This window comes from Trichoplusia ni, chromosome 6 (genome assembly GCF_003590095.1).
Source record: "Trichoplusia ni isolate ovarian cell line Hi5 chromosome 6, tn1, whole genome shotgun sequence".
Lineage (NCBI taxonomy): Eukaryota > Metazoa > Arthropoda > Insecta > Lepidoptera > Noctuidae > Trichoplusia > Trichoplusia ni.
Genome location: NC_039483.1, coordinates 14,634,901 through 14,658,148, shown reverse-complemented (window position 1 = coordinate 14,658,148; position 23,248 = coordinate 14,634,901). Strand labels below are relative to the sequence as shown.

The following is a 23,248-nucleotide window of genomic DNA, read 5'->3' as shown; positions in this document are numbered from 1 at the left end:
ATAAGTCTATTTTATTGAGAACTCCGGCAATTTTGATGAAGTAAGGTACATTTACATACTTTAACCTAACACGTTTGTCACAACCAACTTGCTACGTGTCTTCGTACTTTTACGTGTCCTATCAAGCATCGCATCGAGACTTTCAGTACCACACCCTATCTATTACAATTATTCTTAGTAGACCTACAGTAATAAACCCACGTAGTTACGCAGTCAAATATAAAGTCATGAAAACCATATACGGTTGTGTATGGTTTTCAATAAATATCTACGTAAATAGACACGCAGAGAATGTGTACAGCAAAATATGCAACCGTCTGACAATGTCCATATTTAACTAACATTGTTTGAAATGAGTATGTCCCATAGCGCTGTAGTACACACCAATAAACACGACCTACGCTGATTCCAAGATCATTATCGCCTGAACATTGCGTGGGCGTCTGTTGTTGTTAAAAGTGATCGTGAATATTATAAGAACCGGAGAGAATTCTAACATCTTGATCACATCACACAAATATAATGCTTTATAAAAACCATTACAATAAATGAACAGTTAAGTTGTATTGCGAGACAATGAATTCGATTCATTAGGGCCGCAATAAAACGCGGGTATCTTAGAACGGATGGCCCTCGGCAATTTAAATACCAACTTCAACGACAACATGCCCAGTTACTTTCATCTGTTCCCTAATTAAGTTGCAAGTTATTGCGATATGTCTGGACGTAAGCAATAAAGCAGCTTCAGCGTTCGGTCATCTAATACGAACAGTGCGTTAGAAGATATAACAAGCACTGCAGTAAAGCGATTTACGCTTAGTTTTGACCACAACCCTCTGCTCTACGCGGTGTGGGGCGCTGATCTTAGATAACGACTAACAAACGGAAGATTGATTCACCGCTGTTTGATATCATTGCACGCATCTCAGATACACGAAAGATTTGACCCGCACGAGGCACGCGCCGCCGCCGGCGCTCGCAAGCCAAACATACACAGACAGACCTGACGATTCATGCAAAGCAACAACAATAAATCTCCCAATCTGTGTGTCGACACTTTTACACGTCTTTGGAGATGAAATCTGATCCTCATGAATAACAGCACATGATATCGCATTTTAGTAGTAAGAGTTCACATGAAAGCTCTCGTGTCTCGTCTAACATGTTAAGGGGACCACACTAGAAGACATGCATACAACTATAATTCAATTAGACTCGCAGCATTATGGCCTCTCGCTCTATTAGTTTTTAAAAGGGCATACACCCAATTCAATTATTAAAGAATTAGACCAATTTCTAATTGCGACATCAACACAACTTGTTATAAGCGGGTAACCGAATGCTTTATTAAATAGTAGGTACGTTTAGTAGGCAAATGGACCGGAATCATTAAATCTCAACTAATGGGCAGTCGTTGAATGTCACTAAATTGAAAAGTTCACAAACTAATATTAAACAAGAGAACGGTTAAATAATTGACGTATGAATAACTTCACTTAATTCTAGTATTCATCATACATTTGCTGGCTATTATGTAATACTAATACATTTATATGATTTTCAGTGAGAAATATCACAAACCATTGTTGAAATTGTATTGAAAGACAACACATACGCATAGATGAATACTTGTGCTTCAACTTAGTTTCTTCGAACTGTTTTATTACATTCGATATTAAAGCTTTCATTTTAAACACCTTTACGTTCGTCATAAACATTTCAACACAAAGATTCTTAATAACCCATAAGTGAAATATTTGTTTTCTTATTATGATTGGATGTTAACCCTTCTGGGATGTAAATACATTTGGAGCATAAGCTCGTTTGAACTGTGCTATAGCTCTTTCCCGTGTGTGTACACGGGGTCATTGTTTCTTCGGTGTTGAGCGCCCTACATGCATTGTTTATGCCTCTGACAAATACTTACACCGTGTGCAACTCTTCATTTACATGCGTCCCGGTCGTGCTTGCAGTCGCATCACGCCGGGGACACAACTGTCCTCCAACTTTTCACTCGTTGCCAGTCAATATGCTAATTCTTTCGTTACCGTTCGATTTTACAAACTACAGGCTGGAATTCCAGAATAAACACCGAAGTTGAGTAAAGCCCACTACATATTTTTATACTTTTATTGGGCGCACTCATTGTTGATGAGCAAATGCAAAGCAAGCCAGTGTTCACATGCTTCGCATGGGCCAAGATCAGCAGATAGCGGTATGCACGCCCACGATGCAATGATACTTGACGCTTGTGCAACTGATCTCCAAACTTACATTAGAATCTACATCCGTAATGCTGCAACGGGTGCATTACCATAAAATTTATTTTAAACCGATAGCCTGCACCGATCGATTAGAGAGTTTTATGAATGATACAAGATCAGCTGAATGTACTTACATTCAAACAATGGTGAGAGTACGAACAAGGTGCAAAGGTGATGGATCGCCACCCAGGAAATGGATGTTATCGGGCAGGCAGCATGAGTAGTGGATGAGAGCGCGGCGGGGAGCTCGCTTCGACCCATTTGCCCTATCTACAGCAAAGAGTTATAACCGCTTTTCACTTTGTCCTTAAGACCGTGTCCACTATTCAACGAGAGAAAAGGTAAAAATCTAAACACAAAAATACAAATTATATAATCCTTTCAAATAACGCTAAGACAAATTGACTATCAACAATAAAATATTTTTGGCAAATATTTGAACCCTTCATACGAGTGAACATTATTTTGACGTTGAAATAAATCGTCGCATGTGTAGAGACAGTGGAGACAGTGAAGTAACAGTTCGTAACGTTTAACAAATGATCCTCGGCGTAATCCCAGTGACAAGTGTTGGCCTCGATTATTGGGGCCTGTCCAACATGCTTAATCTTGTCTTGCATTACAATGTTCTGATTAGCTTATTGTTAAGGAATACAGGTTGAGACGGTCACATTCGTTAATACATCTATTAACTTGCACCAATCAAACTTGTACGAATGCTTCACACAAACTTGCCAATTAAATTCCTATTTCGAATAAAAGGTTATTGCAAACGTAAATAAACAACAAAGCAATGTAAGCTCACCTTGTGTTCGTTAGAGTTTAAACAAAAGAAAAGTTTCAACAACTTCGCAGCAAAATTTGAAGCTTGCGTGTCATGATATTTGGTACGAATATAAGTGTGCCAAGAACACATTTATTCATACTTCTCCGCTTATTGAAAAGTACTGTAGAGCTTAGTTTATATCTAAACTGTCGTTACATACTTTTTTTTGAGAATTCACTTATTTATACTAGTGGAAAGAGTGTTAGCTGAATATGCAATGTTTAGTCGTGATTTAATCATGATTGCACCTGGCAAGTGCAATCGTAGGACAGGCGTATTCATTTCCCGCGCGCCAACCGCGTCGTGTTGTCTACGATAATTTTGCGACACAAGCTTCTTAGAAGCGAATCAATGCAACACATGCGCTGCACTTTCAATGAGGCTATGCTAATCCCAATGTTTTTATAATGTCCGGTGTTCAATTACCTTTTGTAACATTGTTACACAGGCATCCCGACAGTAAGCACACCTGCCCATACATAAGTCCTGCACCGTCTACATACAAATGACAACACGAAAATTCAGTTTAGTTTTTTGGATTGGGTAACTTTCGTAATGGCCACCGCTGGCTAGAGGTCAATAGTTAAATAAAAGCTAATAAAAAGTAATGAAGGGAATTAATCATATACGAAATTTACAATCTCTTATTACTGCGATTGATCAGGTGATATAACTACATTTCGTTTAATGTATACGTCCATAACATTTCTAATAGTACCTATATTCAATGAAATGAATACCTTAAAAAACGAGTTATTGCATAAATCACTTGTATTTATTTACTCATGCTAATTCACATGCATTAATAACCAAAACAACAGTTATCTGTAATCGAAACTTATGTGATTTGGTACTCGTGTATGTATGTACCAGTATAATTTATTTTAATACGTTATTAATTAAAAGAAATGTTTATAAAATTATGATTTAGGAGATGATTATTCTGACCAATCACGATAAGCATTTATTCACTAAGGATTAGCTTTATTTTAATTCAATTTGTTATCAATTGCAGTCACGAAGTATTTCAACTCTAACATAAATTTACGTCTCGTTAGGTATCTACTATTTCACAAACTCCGACACTTTAAAAGCAGACATTGTAGGCGCAGTTTTGTTAATAGGTGTTAAAGTAAATGGTGATTTACTTTCATTATTTAGACACTTATTGTAAATAAAACTACGGCTTATTAAATAAACCCCGAAAATAAAGAAATTAAAAAGTAAAGTATAATGAGCTTATTTTCTGAATAATCTCACTTCGAGCAACCACTACAAGCCTTGTTCACAGATGCACGAGAGAAATACATTTTTAGTTACACATTAAAGTGAATAGAATAAAAATTGTAAGGAAAATAGAATGGTGTAACATTTTATTTTCAATTCCTCGAGTATAATAATCAATTGGGTTTAATGGCGCTTCACAATATTGAAATAGGTGACAAGCACACAGTAGATTGTTAATATATTTTATTATGTTAATAAACAATGCTCTCAGGCTCATAAAAACAACAAACAATAAAGCGATTTTAAGCTATAAATGTATGCAGTGGTTTATGAGTGTTCCACTGAGCAGTAAAATTGGCATCAGTCATCGATGAAGGGTGCAGCTAAAGGGAATGAATCATACGTAGTCTGACTTCGAACAATGCGTCGTGATCTAGTTATTTATGCGTTGTCTATTAGCATTTATTGCAATTTGAACTGAATTCCTTTTGAATTGACTTTTGAATGGTTTTCTCATCATACGCAATTTTCAGAGCAATCTTGGACCGCATCAATGGCGACCATAGTAATGTGCGATGAGTCTATTGAAGGCTAGAGAACAGGTTTGCGGGTCTGGCGGTGTTTGCGGTCAAGACGTCCGCCGCGGATGGTGGCACGCTCGAGCGGACCACAAAGTCGACCGCAGGGAGCCTGCCGCCATCGCGCCACCGTCATCGCCCTGCGCGCCCGCACCACCCACTAAACCTCAAAACATGGAATCGTAAAGGCGCACATAAGTTGCATCGTATCAAATAACGACCTGAATAGGGGAAACACAATAGCATTCATGAGTGACGCGACGCTTTCGAGATAAAGTGCGGGACAAAGCTGCAGTCCGCTGACGCCGATAGATGATTTTACGTCTATTGAATAGTCACGTACGTTACACAAAATTATGTCGAGCCCTTCGGATTTGCGAAAACTAGCAATATGTTGTGTTACACACAAAGTTCTCGCACAACGATATAAACCGCACCTCTCCGCGAACGAAAACGGATGGAGCGAGTGTAATTAAAATTCTGCTGTATACGGTAACGCCTGGCGCGACAACGGATTACAAAATAAGTATTATAACAATAAACAACTTTTCCTCGGGACAAAAATGCAAATCGTATGCAATTCAGAACGTTTATGCTTAAGCTAACACACAAATAAATTACTGCCCCCGTCACGACGTTTATTTAAATGAACCTATCTTTAGACTATGAATCGTTTTTCTATCGTATTATTTATTTTATGGCTGCAAGATTTTCTATTCGTTGAACGTGTTATGTTGTGTTCTAAGCAACATGCATGAATACAATGTTACACATTTATTATACCAACGTGAGAAAACAAATTACTTAAAGTTTAGTTACTAGCAAACGAAATATTGCTTCACGCTAATCAAACAACCATTTCTCTGAGTGAGGTAATTGTGAAAATAATAGTGATTGCCATTGACCTGTGTGGGACGCAGTGTGCGAAGTCATTACTCATTTTAAGTTTTCAAAGCTAATTGCGTTAAACTTCACTTAGCCATAAATGAGTGACTACTACTAATCACAAAATCAAAACAGATAGCTTATCTTCAATCTGATAAAATCTTTATTGAAATGAAACTACTTTTACGGATTTTATCGCGGTTTAATTTTAGATTTTAGTTAAAATTAAACCGCGATAAAATCCGTAAAAGTAGTTTCATTTCAATGTCTAACATTCGATGCCTCATTTATGCCTCATTTACATTCAGCCCCTATCGCCGCTCCTCGCGCCGCCGGCAATAATTCCCTTAATACTGCTGTGGCAGGATCGAGGGAGGGTTTAAGCCTCGTTTACACTCAGCCGTTTCACCTGCGACTCGCGCTGCCGGAAATATTGCCGCGGCAGCGTTGACGCGAGTGAATGCTGTTTACACTGAACCCTCATACTTCTTTTACCGGGCAACTGGCAATCATGGCTGACGTTGAGATTGTTGCGGCGACAGCTGTATGTCTGCTTAGTGTTATGAATTACGTAAACGTTTTAAAAATAAATTTAAAAAAAAGACGCTATCGCCAAAGAAGATGGTGGATGAAAAAAATTCATCAAAATCGAACGACGTAAGTACTCACAATAACTTCCTATAAGTACATCAAACACTTCGACGATATGAATGATGAATAATCTTACCTACCTACCTATGTTTTTGTTACAGAAACAGCATGAATACTTTTTTTATGGAGTTGACTTCCGAAGATGGCGGCGAGTTTTCTAACTTTTGCAGAATGTCATCTTCTGATTTTGAATTGTTGTTACAAAAAATTGGACCTATGATTGAAAAACAGCAAACCAGACTGCGAATGCCCATACCAGCAAAGATACGTTTGGCATTAACATTACGATATTTAGCAACGGGGGATAGTTATAAAAGTCTCCACTACTTATTCAAGGTTTCTACACCAGCCATTTCGCAAATTATTCCTGAAGTATGTCAAGCTATCAACTCTGTTCTCAAGGACCAAATTAAGGTGAGTAATAAAAGTATTTTAAAATTATGTTTTATTATATTCAAATAAAATAATTATAATTCAATTCTGGCTAGCATCCCAGTAGGCTCTTTCTATCACATTCATTTGGTTTTGAGGTGTAACACGTCTTTCCGGTAATCTGGACAGTACTCTTGGTGGCAAGACATATTGTGTTGATGAAGTTTGTAGCATCATTTGGCGTGGAGAAGCTGAAATGTCATTATTTTCCTGGCTTATTTCTCTGATCTCTACTGGTGTGTCAGACTGTACCGTTGGTTGAATATAAACAAGTTGAGATTGTTGAATCGGTGGGTTTGATGTGATTTGATAATCTGAATACTGTGATTGCGATGACGTTACCGATGAACGATTTGAGAAGACACTTGATGGTCGATCAACTTGATGGTCGATGGTTGGATAAGGATTTTGCAAAAATAACCCATCTATTTGGTACATAATTCTTCCCCGCATTGACTCGGGATATTTTCGTAATCTTTTAGCTAAGAGTTTCGCGTAAAGATCACACTCGTCTTCATTCTTTTCACTTGTATGAGTATTTTTATCTTTTAACACTTGGTTCAAAGTGTCTAAAGTCTGAGATATTTTATTTTGAGCCTCATCTATGTCAAGGATTGGTCTTTTTTTGCCTTTTTTTGGCCTATTATATACTGGTGTCGATGATGGGTCTGCCTGTGATGGCGAAGGAACTGACTGTGACGGCGAACTGATTTGCTGGTATGGTAGTGGTGATTGAAGTAGCGGTTCGACATCTGGAGATTGTGCCTCATGCTCAGCTTGATAATTCTGAAAATTTTAATAAATATATTTTTCTGTTTCAGTTACCACAATCACCAGCGGAATGGTTATCTATAGAAGCGGGATTTAGGAGGAAATTTCCTCGATGTGTCGGAGCTATAGATGGGAAACATATTGTAATTAAATGTCCACCACACAGTGGCTCACAATATTACAACTATAAGCATACATATAGCATCATACTAATGGCTCTCGTTGACAGTGAATACCGTTTTATTTTTGCTGATATTGGTGGTCAGGGGCGCATTAGTGATGGAGGAATTTTTCAGACCTGTTTACTCATGCAAAAAATTAACACAGGCACTATAAATTTGCCACCAGACGCGCCCTTACCCGGAAGAGAAATTGATGTACCTTATGTATTTCTTTGTGATGGAGCTTTTGCAATACATAAACATATAATGAAACCCTTTCCTGGAGATCATCATTTTAACACAATGGAACGCACTTTTAATAACAAACTTTCAAGTTCTCGTATCATTGTAGAAAATGTCTTCGGTATTTTAACAACTGTCTTTCGAATATTTAAAAAACCAATCGAAATCGATAGAGAGAATGTACCAACAATAACAATGACCTGTATTTTATTACATAATTTTTTAATAAACAGTAGAACCTCTAGTAACATTTACGCTCCCAAGGAACTTTTGATTCCGTAGCTGACGGAGTAAATATTGATGGCTCTTGGAGACAAAATCAACCCAACCCAGACAATTCAGCCCTTAGGCCAATACCGCGTGTACCAAGACGCGCATCTAGAGACATTTATGAAATTCGATCTGAATTTGCACATTATTTTCATAATTTGAATACAGAAAATAACTAAATAGTAGTATTAAGTAAGGTGTAATAATCATCTGATTAAAATAATGTAATAATACTTTTAATAAAAAAAAATACTATAAAAAGTGTTTTAATTATTGAATGTAGGTAGTTACCCTTTGTTCCGTGTTAATTGTTTCTTCCACGTCATACAGTGTGCCTAAAAATCTTTCCATAGTTTCAAAAGGAAACCATATTGGCTGAAACACATCATCAGCACCTGCTCCGGAACGTATAGACGCTTTCTTTTTCTTTAAGAGTGGTCGAAATGTAGCCATAAGTGATTTCTTCTTCGATTTTAGCTCTTCTATTGGAGTATTGTTCATTTGAGTACTGATGCGATTCCACGCATCGTGTACTTTATGCTTCATTTTATGATTTTTATCGCGTGGATCCCATATTATTCGTTCACTTTCATACAACTCCAAGAACTGTATTACTTTTTCATTACTCCAATCTAGCGACATAGTAAATGCTGGCGTATAGAATTGGACAGAGAATTGAAAAGCAACACGTCACTCCGCTCAGAACGCCGGGCGACAAGTGAGCGAGAGGGCTGAATGTAAACACACGCTGCAACTCGCGCTGCCAGTCCTTTGACTCGCGCACGAAAAACCGACAATCAAGGGAGCGCTGGGCAGCGCGAGTGGCTGCGGCAATAGCATGGGAAGTATCGTGTTTACACTCTCGCGCTGCTCACTTCCCTGCTCACTTCCCTGCCCACTCAGGCTGAGTGTAAACGAGGCTTTACATACTGCCCTTCCTCTCACTTCGCTTTCAAGTTCTGGCAATGGCAGACGTTGAAATTTTTGCAGCGTCCGCACTGTGTCTTTAGCGGAACATAATTATGTGCGTCAGTTAAAAATAAATCGAATGAAAAAAAAGAAAAGACGTAGAAGATGGTGGACGATATCTATTCATCGTAACTTTGTAAGTACCTACCAACCTGCTTAAGATTCTATTTTATAATGCAGAAGAATTCTACGAGGCATTATATTTGTCTTTTTTGCGCTTGAGCAGAATGTAAACAAGCCCTACCGCTCCCGCTGCCGGTCCTTTGAAGTCCGCACTAAAAACCGCTCTTTTGGGGAGCGCTGGGCAGCGCGAGTGGCATTAAGCAGAGCCAAGAGACGTATAGTTTACATACTCGTCCTGCCCACTTCCCTGCTCACTACAGCTGAATGTAAAGCCTCGTTTACACTCAGCCTGAGTGGGCAGGGAAGTGAGCAGGGAAGTGAGCAGCGCGAGAGTGTAAACACGATACTTCCCATGCTATTGCCGCAGCCACTCGCGCTGCCCAGCGCTCCCTTGATTGTCGGTTTTTCGTGCGCGAGTCAAAGGACTGGCAGCGCGAGTTGCAGCGTGTGTTTACATTCAGCCCTCTCGCTCACTTGTCGCCCGGCGTTCTGAGCGGAGTGACGTGTTGCTTTTCAATTCTCTGTCCAATTCTATACGCCAGCATTTACTATGTCGCTAGATTGGAGTAATGAAAAAGTAATACAGTTCTTGGAGTTGTATGAAAGTGAACGAATAATATGGGATCCACGCGATAAAAATCATAAAATGAAGCATAAAGTACACGATGCGTGGAATCGCATCAGTACTCAAATGAACAATACTCCAATAGAAGAGCTAAAATCGAAGAAGAAATCACTTATGGCTACATTTCGACCACTCTTAAAGAAAAAGAAAGCGTCTATACGTTCCGGAGCAGGTGCTGATGATGTGTTTCAGCCAATATGGTTTCCTTTTGAAACTATGGAAAGATTTTTAGGCACACTGTATGACGTGGAAGAAACAATTAACACGGAACAAAGGGTAACTACCTACATTCAATAATTAAAACACTTTTTATAGTATTTTTTTTATTAAAAGTATTATTACATTATTTTAATCAGATGATTATTACACCTTACTTAATACTACTATTTAGTTATTTTCTGTATTCAAATTATGAAAATAATGTGCAAATTCAGATCGAATTTCATAAATGTCTCTAGATGCGCGTCTTGGTACACGCGGTATTGGCCTAAGGGCTGAATTGTCTGGGTTGGGTTGATTTTGTCTCCAAGAGCCATCAATATTTACTCCGTCAGCTACGGAATCAAAAGTTCCTTGGGGAGCGTAAATGTTACTAGAGGTTCTACTGTTTATTAAAAAATTATGTAATAAAATACAGGTCATTGTTATTGTTGGTACATTCTCTCTATCGATTTCGATTGGTTTTTTAAATATTCGAAAGACAGTTGTTAAAATACCGAAGACATTTTCTACAATGATACGAGAACTTGAAAGTTTGTTATTAAAAGTGCGTTCCATTGTGTTAAAATGATGATCTCCAGGAAAGGGTTTCATTATATGTTTATGTATTGCAAAAGCTCCATCACAAAGAAATACATAAGGTACATCAATTTCTCTTCCGGGTAAGGGCGCGTCTGGTGGCAAATTTATAGTGCCTGTGTTAATTTTTTGCATGAGTAAACAGGTCTGAAAAATTCCTCCATCACTAATGCGCCCCTGACCACCAATATCAGCAAAAATAAAACGGTATTCACTGTCAACGAGAGCCATTAGTATGATGCTATATGTATGCTTATAGTTGTAATATTGTGAGCCACTGTGTGGTGGACATTTAATTACAATATGTTTCCCATCTATAGCTCCGACACATCGAGGAAATTTCCTCCTAAATCCCGCTTCTATAGATAACCATTCCGCTGGTGATTGTGGTAACTGAAACAGAAAAATATATTTATTAAAATTTTCAGAATTATCAAGCTGAGCATGAGGCACAATCTCCAGATGTCGAACCGCTACTTCAATCACCACTACCATACCAGCAAATCAGTTCGCCGTCACAGTCAGTTCCTTCGCCATCACAGGCAGACCCATCATCGACACCAGTATATAATAGGCCAAAAAAAGGCAAAAAAAGACCAATCCTTGACATAGATGAGGCTCAAAATAAAATATCTCAGACTTTAGACACTTTGAACCAAGTGTTAAAAGATAAAAATACTCATACAAGTGAAAAGAATGAAGACGAGTGTGATCTTTACGCGAAACTCTTAGCTAAAAGATTACGAAAATATCCCGAGTCAATGCGGGGAAGAATTATGTACCAAATAGATGGGTTATTTTTGCAAAATCCTTATCCAACCATCGACCATCAAGTTGATCGACCATCAAGTGTCTTCTCAAATCGTTCATCGGTAACGTCATCGCAATCACAGTATTCAGATTATCAAATCACATCAAACCCACCGATTCAACAATCTCAACTTGTTTATATTCAACCAACGGTACAGTCTGACACACCAGTAGAGATCAGAGAAATAAGCCAGGAAAATAATGACATTTCAGCTTCTCCACGCCAAATGATGCTACAAACTTCATCAACACAATATGTCTTGCCACCAAGAGTACTGTCCAGATTACCGGAAAGACGTGTTACACCTCAAAACCAAATGAATGTGATAGAAAGAGCCTACTGGGATGCTAGCCAGAATTGAATTATAATTATTTTATTTGAATATAATAAAACATAATTTTAAAATACTTTTATTACTCACCTTAATTTGGTCCTTGAGAACAGAGTTGATAGCTTGACATACTTCAGGAATAATTTGCGAAATGGCTGGTGTAGAAACCTTGAATAAGTAGTGGAGACTTTTATAACTATCCCCCGTTGCTAAATATCGTAATGTTAATGCCAAACGTATCTTTGCTGGTATGGGCATTCGCAGTCTGGTTTGCTGTTTTTCAATCATAGGTCCAATTTTTTGTAACAACAATTCAAAATCAGAAGATGACATTCTGCAAAAGTTAGAAAACTCGCCGCCATCTTCGGAAGTCAACTCCATAAAAAAAGTATTCATGCTGTTTCTGTAACAAAAACATAGGTAGGTAGGTAAGATTATTCATCATTCATATCGTCGAAGTGTTTGATGTACTTATAGGAAGTTATTGTGAGTACTTACGTCGTTCGATTTTGATGAATTTTTTTCATCCACCATCTTCTTTGGCGATAGCGTCTTTTTTTTAAATTTATTTTTAAAACGTTTACGTAATTCATAACACTAAGCAGACATACAGCTGTCGCCGCAACAATCTCAACGTCAGCCATGATTGCCAGTTGCCCGGTAAAAGAAGTATGAGGGTTCAGTGTAAACAGCATTCACTCGCGTCAACGCTGCCGCGGCAATATTTCCGGCAGCGCGAGTCGCAGGTGAAACGGCTGAGTGTAAACGAGGCTTAAACCCTCCCTCGATCCTGCCACAGCAGTATTAAGGGAATTATTGCCGGCGGCGCGAGGAGCGGCGATAGGGGCTGAATGTAAATGAGGCATTACAAAACAGGTACATTTATATTATCTACCCATTTTATTTATAATTAGTACCTATGTATATCTCTGTATAATTTTTACTTTTAAAATTCGCAGATTTAAACTATATTGATTCAATTACTGAAAATACTGTGAATTACAGCTGTGTGAATGATGTAAAAGGTTGGTTAGCGTCATTAAACATTATAAACAAAAAAGTTCTTAGCATATTACACGTAAATATTCGGTCTATACAAAAACATTTTAGTGAACTATTAGTAGCATTAAGCAATAGTATTAATTTATTGGATATAATAGTATTAACTGAACCAAATATAAATTATTCATTATTATCGTTTTATAGCATTCATGGTTATAAAGTAAACGCATACACTAGGACGGAACGAAGCGGGGGAGGAGTGCTTGTATACACGCGCGAATCGCTTGGAGCGTGTGCGAGCGAGACAACCGCGCTAGCTTCTGGTATGCACTCGGCGGAGTGCGTCTCCATTACAATCAAACAAAACTTAGAACAAATTTACATTATATCAATCTACAGACCACCAAAGATCAGCAATCAAAATAAAATAAACCAGTTCCTTATCGAATTACGCAACCTTCTCCAACTTCTCCCGACTAATACGAAAGTAATATTATGCGGCGATATCAACATAAATTTACTAAACTACTCGGATCAACATGTCAATTCATATGAAAACTTACTATCAGAGTTTGGTTTCACTAAATGTATAAATGATATAACACGTCAAGAAGTCGTTTCAGGTAAAATAGTACAATCCTGCATAGATCATATATATATCAGAATATCGAATATATGTAGTATTAATTCTGCCATTATAAAACATAAAATCTCTGATCACTTTATTATATCAGCCGTTGTTGAGTGGAAACGCACGCCGTCCGATTGTCTGTCGCGCGACGTCGCTCAACGTGCCTCGAGCGCACCGAGTAAGCAAGCGCTTGACAACAAATTGGTTAAAGAGAAGTTATTACATACGAATTTTGATAGTTTGTTGAGTATTGAATGTCCACGTGAGTTGTATAGCGCCTTTACTCAAATATTTACAAACATTTATGCAGAATGCTATAAAACTATTCAAACTCGCAATAGCGACAGAAACAAACCCTGGATAAATAATCATTTGAGGTATATGATAGAGGAGAGAGATAGGTTATTTTCTGTATGGAGTAATGATCCGAAGAATATGCTTAAGAGGCTGAATTATACTAGATATAGAAATAAGTGTCAGAAAAATATTAATAGAGAGAAAAATAAATATGATAAAAATTGTATTTTAGATTGTAAAAATAATATTAAAAAGTTATGGGAAAAAATTAATAGTTTAGTAGGTAACAAAAAACAGTCAATAGATAGTTTGATAATGTCAAATATGAAGAGGTCAGGGTCCAATAAAGAAATCAGTAATAATTTCGCAAAAACTTTTTCAGAAGAAATTGAAAAAGTACAACACCGATGTAACGAAAAATGGCTTGATAGAAAACAGTACATGACACCTGCAGACAGGTGTATGAGATGGCAGCCCGTGACCCCTAGTGATATTAAATGTATAATTAAAAACATGAGTAGAAACAAGTCACCGGGTTCTGATCTCATACGCATGTCCGACATTAAACTAGTGATGGACAAAGTCAGTCCTGTTTTAGCCAAATTAGTAAACCTGTCTGTTAGTAAGTATGTGTTTCCCGATAAATTGAAAGAAGCAATAGTACGTCCCATACACAAAAAAGGTGATTATAAAAACATGTCGAATTATAGACCCATAGCCATACTATCAAGTCTAGACAAAATTATGGAAAAATGTATTGTGATTCAGTTAAGTAATTTTTTACATCGTAATCAGATTATAGACAATAGTCAACATGGTTTCTTAAGAGGAAAAAGTACGGGTACATTGCTATCAAAGTTTACCGACGAAATTAATAATTATTTAGAACATAAAAAAACTGTTGTCATTATAACATTTGATTATAAGAAAGCGTTTGATACTCTGCATAAAAACACACTTCTAAATGCGATGGAGGAGGTCGGCGTGGGAGAACCCCTGAACCAATGGTTCAGAGATTACCTCACGGGCCGGTCCTACCGTGTTAAGGTGGGTGAAGCACTGAGCGACAGGGTGCCGGTGAGCAGCGGGGTGCCGCAAGGATCGGGAGCTGGCCCAATTTGCTATCTTATGCACGTAAACAGCCTATGCCGAGTGCTGCGACACTGTTCCGCATATATGTACGCAGACGATTTATGTGCGATGCGGGCTGGCACCGACGTAAATGAAATCTTCCAATTAATACAACAGGACATTAATGCTGTAGTTAAATGGTCACACGACAACGGAATTGTTTTAAACTCAGAAAAAACTAAATGCCTAATTATTCGCTCACCACATTCACAGCTTACTGTTTCCCTGAATAAATTGATTGCGCATGAATACCTATGTATACATAATAACCTAACAAATTGCCATTGTAAACCCATAGAAATTGATAATTCTGTAACATATCTCGGTGTAAAAGTAGATCAAAGCTTCTCTTGGTCTCAACATATTGATTATATAGCTAGTAAGTTAAGAATATTGCTAAGTAAGTTCTATCATCTAAGCTATAAGGTTCCTGTTAATACATTGAGGTGTCTTTATTTTTCTCTGGTGGAATCAGTGATGGATTATGCTCTCGACAGCTATGGCTTAACATTCAAAACCTACATAGACAAATTAGAATCATTACAATTAAGATTTATTAAACTATTAGTATCAAAAAAGACAAAAAACAGATATAAAGACGACTACCGACAATTATTTAAAGTATGTAAAATATTACCAATTAGTATCAAACATAAATATCTACTATTAGTAAATCAGCATGGCAAAGAAGAGCACAACCTATCAATGGTTAACACTGGCCACAACACGCGCCTGATGTCTGCTGGTAAATTTGACGTTCCTAGAGTAACTAACTATTACGGCGACTGAACATTAAAGAAACGCTTACCATATCTGTTGAACAGTTTGCCAGCAGATATCAGACAAGAAACAAATAAACACAAATTCAAACGGAGACTTAAAAAGTACTTGTTAAATAATATGTAAATACATATCTATGTGTATAACTTTTATATGTATAATATATGTGTAAAATTAACTAAATTGCGACTCGTCCACAGGCAAACCGATAAACCGGTTTTGTGGAGCACTACATATTGTAATTGTATATTTAACGAATAAAAATAAATAAATAAATAAATAAATAATTGACAAAAAACAAAAATATAAATTATTTTAATTACATTTAACTTAAATGAAAGTAAAATTTGCGCGTGCATTGAAAAATATCTCCTGATAAAAATCCCCTAGGAAAACATCTAAAAGCCCTAATTAACGTAGGTTGACTAGAAACTGCTGGTACCTATCCTGGTAATCTCTCTGAATTTAAGTTTATTTACACATTCTAAAACATACAACTCTTATTTAAACATTGAAAAAGTTTCAAAAACATTTCTGCAGATGTTTTGATAAGTACATATTGCAAGCTTTTTATAAGACAGCTATTTTCTGGAAAGTTTCTTAAAAATAACCTCGCGAGCCCGTGATATATGAATCGAGGGCCAGCTGCATGAAATGTATTACGTTTAAATATTCCAAGAATGTTCTATTTGTTAGTTTAGGCTTCGCTGAAAACCTTAAGTATATTTGAACGTCTTTGGGAAAATATATGAGTGTCATGTTGGTTGTAAATTATAAAATTAAAAGTGGACAAATAAATAAAAAAATATTTAATCGTATGTTAATATAAAAGAATTATCGAAATACTATATTTTTATGTTTATTCAGTGAATTTCTCGGAACTAGTTTTTTTATGTCTGCTTGTTCGCGTTTATATTTATACAAGGAATGTTCAATACATAAGATAAGATTAAAATTCCAGGTAGTGACTGAAAATCGTCTCTTCCAATTTCCGAGAAACCGTTAAGAGCAACGTAAATAGCTTTTATATTAAAATGTAGAAACGTTTTGATGTCTCTGCGTGCGGTATAAAAATAATCTTTCGGGTGAAACCACGCGAGTCGGCTAGGTCAATAAAAATAGACATGTTGTCTTCGAAATTGTTATAAAAATGTGAAGCAATGTTGTCCTTCATTTGTATTCAGACGTTGTAAAACGAGATCTGGTAGTAAATCATATTTATATTTTATTCGTTTCCATTTCTTATCTGTTTCAAAGTATTTTCTTTTGCAAATTCGGAAATATGAAACATCAACTCAAAGAGTTCAACCGCCTTTTAAAGTTGAATTGAGAAGAAATTTTGATAACTTGACCTAAACGGTATTGATTTCAACGTTATCACCGCTGGCAGGATTTAAATTTCATTTTGTAAGCTTGTGCCAAAAGTCTTTCATCAAAAGCGTCAAACGTATTTGTTTTGAAAAAACTCAACACTAATTTATTCTAATAGTGCTTGACAAAACACAAAACAACAAATATATTTAAAACATTGCACTTAAAAAGGATACGATTATTGAACAGTTTAGTTAGCCGTCAGTGAAGCACGTGGCGGTCTCGCGATCAGACATCCCCATATATCAAGCTTGCCACAAACCAACGGAGGAACGATAAAACTTTATACGGACACTATAACTCTTGCCTCGACTTAAAAATATAACGACTTGTTATTTCTCAAAGTGGACATTTGAGAGAAATAAAATATTTTATGTATGGCGCTAAGTGCCTTTATTGCATTAACGAACACAATACATTTTTATTTGCCAACTTAAATGAACACAACGTAAACTGCAAGTTAGAACCTCCATCAATGATCCAACTTAGTGTATCTTAAGACATCAATCGTCGATGTGCTAAGACTACGTCGTAGCAACGCTACGCCGTAGACAGCGTAGAACTGACGACCACCATCCGTCTTTATTCCAGGGATTGCCAATCTTTACATTTTCATTTACATTAAAATTCATGTCATGGGTCGAAGAATAAGCATTTTGGTCGTCCACAAACCCTTTTCGACCTTTGTCTAAGCATGGAGCAATATGAATTGAAAGTTTGTAAAAACCCTGCGATAAAGATCGTCTGCGTAAAAGACGCTAACAAAAAAAAAATTGGCTGCCGACAGTACAGTATTTATTTGTGAAATTCATGTTTATAAATATTTTAGAGCAAAACTAAAATGTTGAGCACTTCTGGTTTGCACTCGGCTTGAATATTTTGTAGTCAATTCCGTTAGACGAGGATGGATCGTGTGGTTTTACTGATATACACATTTTAAGCTTAAGATTATCTTCATATTGGTTTTCGACACTACTAAATTTCAAATATTCGTAATAATTCGATCAAATCATATAAGATGTAATTGATTATAGGTAAATAAGAAAAGGACTATTTTTTTATATTTATGTACTACGAGTATGGTGTATACCTTTTAATAATGAGTTTGTGTATTTCACGAGATAAATAATCATTCTTTTGTAGGATTTTAGTGTAAACAAACTGGAATATATGAAAGCCAAAGTATCCAACGTCCAAGTAATTTGGCTGGCTTCCGGAATACAGTTAAGCGAGCTAGAGATTTTATTTGCTTTTTAAATCAAGCTTAATCTTGTAAAATATTTATCATTGTTTTGTTTTTCACTGAATATTCATTAAAATCATTTTAACTGTTTTAAGACAATTAATATTGCTCAAGTTAATTTAAATTTCATTGTTTAATTAGTAAAACACCGTGACTTTCATATGTACCAAAGGTATAAAATAAACAAGACAAAAATAATGAAAGAGAACAAAATGACAAACATTATTGAAAAAAAGAAACATTAAAATCTCTTCGGCTTAACATAAAAAGTCATTGAAGCTTATAAGTAGAGCTTAAAGCAATTCAAACGAAAGCTTTTGCAGCTTAAGAGTGTATTAATCCGCGCTGAAGATTAAAACATCATGCAACATAGCTTCATTAAGATTTTACTAGTAAAAATAATGCTATAACAAAATTTACGTGTTTATTACAATAAATTAATTTCAAATACACATACATATACATACATTATTTACAAAGCGTCAAAAAAGACATCTTCATCCTTGCCAAAGTCGGGAAACGTGCCCAGAAGGCTGGCTGCATTGCCACGTTGTATGGCAATGCTAATTCTTTGGGCAAAATATAGACCAGCCTTTTGATCACGTGTAGAGTCGACCAAACGTTGTGCAACAAAATCATTTTAACAAATGTAGAGCTAAAGAGTATGTGTCTTGATAAAACTTTTTTGGGTACAAATATCTTACCACATCCTCTTAAAATAAAAACGAAATAGAGTCAAGACTTCAAGACTCCATTGAATATTTCTTTCTTGTTATATACACCGACAGAAATAATCTGTGATACATAATCTAAATACAGTTAGCATCCTCCTGTCTTCTACATTGCCGTGCCCTACAGTGTACATATGTACTATACTTATATTACGTAACACCTGTTAAACATATGGAGTGCAATAAAAATATTGAGTATTGAGTATTGAGAAAATATTCAATTTCGTAATTTCACTTTTTTATCGATTTCTTTTCAAACTATCCATTGGCACAATCAAAAATATAAAAACACCGGACTTTGCAGATGAAACGTGACGCAATATTGATGTAATAGACTTCCGATGTATTGTCTACCAGCTATCTCCTAGACGCGCCTAAAGAACCTTACTTCAAAAAATATTTTAATTAAAAAGAATATTTGTACCTAGTTATAAAGTTATTTATTTAAAACTCAAATATTAAGTGGACACAATATTAATTTACTTTTCAAATTAAAGATAAAAATATTCGTACAATAAATTAAACTAAACTAATATTCACATTTTTAAAACTATATCAATATAAAATGAAAAATATACAAAGTTCCAATAAAATAGAACTTCAAAGAAAAGATCTTTAAAAGTGCTGTTGTCACTTTACAAAGTAAGAGCGGAAAATACGCGAGCAAACCCCCAGGGCGCAGTTAGTATTATTTTAGATATTGTTTCTTACCGTTTTGAATGAGACATAAACTTTTACATTAACGGTATTGTGAATAGAAAGTACAGTACTGTGTTTAGAAAGTATTCTATTCGGAACACAGCTAAAAGGAAAGTTTTGAATTTGGCAACGAGACTTATGAATTTGATTTTACTAACCTTACTAAACGAAGGCTTTAGGATAGTCTGAAGATTACGTAAAGTAGCACATATAACAAAAGCTATGTTTATATTTAGCCAATAAGTACAATACTTAACCCTTTCCATTCGTATATACTCGCTGTTACATTTTCAACCTGTATATGTCATTTGTCACATTTGCTATTAACGGCTGTGACGTTTTCCAGCTTTTCCCGACATTCCACATTACATTTCAAATTTCCTCCATAATGCACAGCCTGACCTACTCAGCTCAAAACGCCTACACTTAAAAATGTCAAAAGTCATGGTATTCGCGTATATTTCCGCGAATGCTTCTATTTATAACACGTGCACAAAAGCGGGCACCGAATTTATCTGTCGTCGAGTTCTCAGCAGTTGGCCATGTGCCCAGTTCACAGCGAGGTCACTGAACTCTACCAATAAATATTTTTTTGTTTACCCCACCCAATTATATGGGCCTGTACGGACATGTATTGAAATGACCGCATCGATGGTATGATTAAGTTTAGTAAGTTTTGCGTAAGTTCTTACTTATTAGACACAATAAAGTAACTTTCGAACCTTGAAATTAAATCATTATAAGGTTTTAATAACGCTTCGGGTGCGGTTGAAAATCGATGCTGACATTTTGTTTTGATTGCAGCTAATACTGAGCAGTGTCCAGAGTTTAGCTCTTGTGGGTCACACATTTTCAAAGAATTTCACAATTTTCTTTTCTGTTTTTTTTTTTGCTATCAGTGTTATTGTGTGTTCCAACTGGTGTCAAATTAATAATTCATTTCCGTCTATCTATTCTTTTACGTTTATTCATAGTGTTACGGTATGCAAACTCCAACCAAGCTGAACTCTATAGTTTGACCCGTCCAGTTCAACCTGGAGCTTGCATACCCTGAATAGGCCTTCAAAATTGCGTGCAACACACTTAAGTTTTATTTTTGTACATATTATTTATCTATTTAAGTTCTAAAAATGCCAAGACGGAGTGTCACAGTTGAGAACAACTGTTTAAAATTTAGATAAAAAATATTACTGCAAATAACTGAATATTTACTACTTCCTTTTAAATAACGCAACTGCTAACTGAAATTCAATGGAGGATCCATGTTTTTCACTGAAAACCACAAACAAATTAACCGCAACGAAAACGTGATAGCAATGCTCAAACCTACCCTGTGAAAGCCAATTTTAAATGCCTACCAATAATTAAACGTACTATTCAAGTATATTGCTGAAGTGCATTATTAATAAATAATATTCCAATTGAATTCCAGAGAACTTTACTGAAACCTAGTTAATATTTCAGCATTATAATGAACTAATTATTTTCGTAGTATCCACAAAATATTGGTAATTTGGTAAACTGATGAGTGGAGAAATTAAGTGGATCGTAAGTTTTATTCCAATAAAATTTAATGGTTAGGTTTAATTTAATAGTTAAGTCAAAATTATTTATTGTGAAGCAGCATATAACTCACAAGCAGGTTAGTAATTTAATATTTCATTTTCAGAAGCTAAAAGGACAAATCGGAAGAATCCTCATGGAACATAACACCCACCTACTCAGGGGAGGTGATAGACTCTTACTGACTAAACCTCAAACGTAGTGCAGCGTCTCCCGCGTGGCAATGCATTGCGATTCATTACACACAGATATGGGCCAGGTATGAGCCAGGGTTCGAACCTACAACCGTCAGTCATGTGCAAAAACATTGCTTGCAAAGCTCTACACACCTTTACTGCAACGCCTTAAATATTTATGTAGGAAAGAAAATTTACCATTTTACGACTACACTAAATTTATTTGATGCTTCCGAAAGGAACCTACATAATAGAGGATATACAAAATACCTCTTGACGTAAATAAATCTTGATGTAATAAATCCAGCTGTAACTTACGCTGTGTCATCCTTATAACCTAATGTTGTTCCATATAAATGGGTACCTGCTCACTTGAAATACGCTACTCAAACTTGTGGGTACATAGTGTGTATACTAATTGATCGTAACAACCCTTGAGTTCCAAGTAGGTACAATTGACACTCATTGCATTGAAATATATCCAGTATCCACCCGTTTAGTAAAAGTAAAGTAGACGTAGTCTAACAATTTTCATAGTTTTCAGATTGTGGACACAATCAGTGAACTTGATAGAGTTACTTTCGCCTTATTTTATAAAATTTACCTCATTTTATGTTGAAACCATTCTTCCCAGGTTCAAAAACTTTTTCCTTGAATACAATCACCATCAGTTACTGGCCGTTTGTCATAAGCTAAACAAACAGAAAACAAAAACTCAATTTCCTTTCCCAAAAAAATCACTGTTACTTTTTCTCTTTTTCTTCTATCTATCCTCAACTTTTGTTATCGACAGTAGGTACATCTGCCGTTGACTCGATATTTCGAGTGCTATAAATATCGGATAGGCGCAGTCCTGGCCAGCTGCACTCACTCGAGTATCGAACGGTGAAACATCTACTGACGAAGTTTACTGCCCTCGTACTTGAATACCAAACTGTTTGGTATTGACCAAATAGTTCATGGATTTTTGGAGTGAAAACTTCTTTCGTGGCATTGTAAAAAATGTTAAGCTCGCGTCGGGACAACTGTTTGAAAATTCGTGAGACGGATGGAATCTATCTAATCTAATCTCTGGAACTACTAGTCTAAATTGAAAAAAATCTTTCTGTATTGAATAGACCATTCATCGAGGAAAGCTTTAGGCTATAAACCATCACGCTGCGACTAATAGGAGCGAAGATACAATGGAAAATGTAAAAAAACAGGGCAGATATAAATCATAACTTATATCTTCCAACCACGGGAACGAAGTCGAGGGCAACAGCAAGTTATTTATAAAGAGAGAAATAGGTAAAATAAGTGAAATAATTTTTATGTCAGTTAACAATTATTGGCATGGAAATAGCTTAATACGAGTAAACATATTCTGCTGTATAATTATGTTCGGATGTCACCTTTATAAATCCAAACAAAAGCACTAGCTAAGATTTTGGAAAAGTTCTAGCTTAAGAATTTCAAGAAAATATAAAAACGATCGCAACTTATCAGATTGGCAACCAGCCAATCATATCCATCCATTAATGCAGCAGAATACCTGAGTGATCATTATAATGAGGTTTCATGTTACAAATACAAGGCTAACTGATTCGCTTTGTTTCACGAATTTAAATATTGTAAGATGTTATTTTACTTTAAAAAGTTTAAAGTTAAGAGAAACTC

General features: G+C 36.0%; 3 protein-coding genes across 4 annotated transcripts; 2 read left to right on the top strand and 1 right to left on the bottom strand.

The window, feature by feature from the left end:
* Nucleotides 1-6,086: 6,086 nt before the first annotated feature.
* LOC113495177 (protein ANTAGONIST OF LIKE HETEROCHROMATIN PROTEIN 1-like) lies at nucleotides 6,087-8,320 on the top strand. Its single transcript, XM_026873785.1, has 2 exons — nucleotides 6,087-6,845; nucleotides 7,685-8,320. Exons 1-2 carry the CDS (start codon nucleotides 6,540-6,542, stop codon nucleotides 8,318-8,320), a joined length of 942 nt encoding a protein of 313 aa, XP_026729586.1. The 5' UTR covers nucleotides 6,087-6,539.
* A 279-nt stretch (nucleotides 8,321-8,599) lies between these two features.
* On the top strand, nucleotides 8,600-12,041 carry LOC113495094. The gene is made up of 2 exons (XM_026873690.1): nucleotides 8,600-10,301; nucleotides 11,252-12,041. Exons 1-2 carry the CDS (start codon nucleotides 9,951-9,953, stop codon nucleotides 11,993-11,995), a joined length of 1,095 nt encoding a protein of 364 aa, XP_026729491.1. The 5' UTR covers nucleotides 8,600-9,950; the 3' UTR covers nucleotides 11,996-12,041.
* Nucleotides 10,332-12,747, bottom strand: LOC113495093 (protein ANTAGONIST OF LIKE HETEROCHROMATIN PROTEIN 1-like). 2 transcript variants are annotated; one of them, XM_026873688.1, is made up of 3 exons: nucleotides 12,464-12,747; nucleotides 12,056-12,368; nucleotides 10,332-11,216 (listed from the first exon to the last, which is right to left on the bottom strand). In XM_026873688.1, the coding sequence occupies exons 1-3, from the start codon at nucleotides 12,658-12,660 to the stop codon at nucleotides 10,413-10,415; spliced, it is 1,314 nt and encodes a 437-aa protein (XP_026729489.1). In that variant the 5' UTR covers nucleotides 12,661-12,747; the 3' UTR covers nucleotides 10,332-10,412. The 2 variants fall into 2 exon arrangements, with proteins under 2 accessions (XP_026729489.1, XP_026729490.1); XM_026873689.1 differs by having other exon boundaries at nucleotides 12,056-12,746.
* Between the last annotated feature and the right edge of the window lie 10,501 nt (nucleotides 12,748-23,248).

Excerpts from the sequence above, each read along its gene's own strand:
- LOC113495177 (XM_026873785.1), top strand. The coding sequence starts at position 6,540 with ATGAATACTTTTTTTATGGAGTTGACTTCCGAAGATGGCGGCGAGTTT. Across the intron at positions 6,846-7,684 it reads TTCTCAAGGACCAAATTAAG|TTACCACAATCACCAGCGGA; the intron begins GTGAGTAATAAA and ends TTTCTGTTTCAG.
- LOC113495094 (XM_026873690.1), top strand. The coding sequence starts at position 9,951 with ATGTCGCTAGATTGGAGTAATGAAAAAGTAATACAGTTCTTGGAGTTG. Across the intron at positions 10,302-11,251 it reads CAATTAACACGGAACAAAGG|AATTATCAAGCTGAGCATGA; the intron begins GTAACTACCTAC and ends TAAAATTTTCAG.
- LOC113495093 (XM_026873688.1), bottom strand. The coding sequence starts at position 12,660 with ATGCTGTTTACACTGAACCCTCATACTTCTTTTACCGGGCAACTGGCA. Across the intron at positions 12,369-12,463 it reads ATTCATCAAAATCGAACGAC|AAACAGCATGAATACTTTTT; the intron begins GTAAGTACTCAC and ends TTTTTGTTACAG. Across the intron at positions 11,217-12,055 it reads TTCTCAAGGACCAAATTAAG|TTACCACAATCACCAGCGGA; the intron begins GTGAGTAATAAA and ends TTTCTGTTTCAG.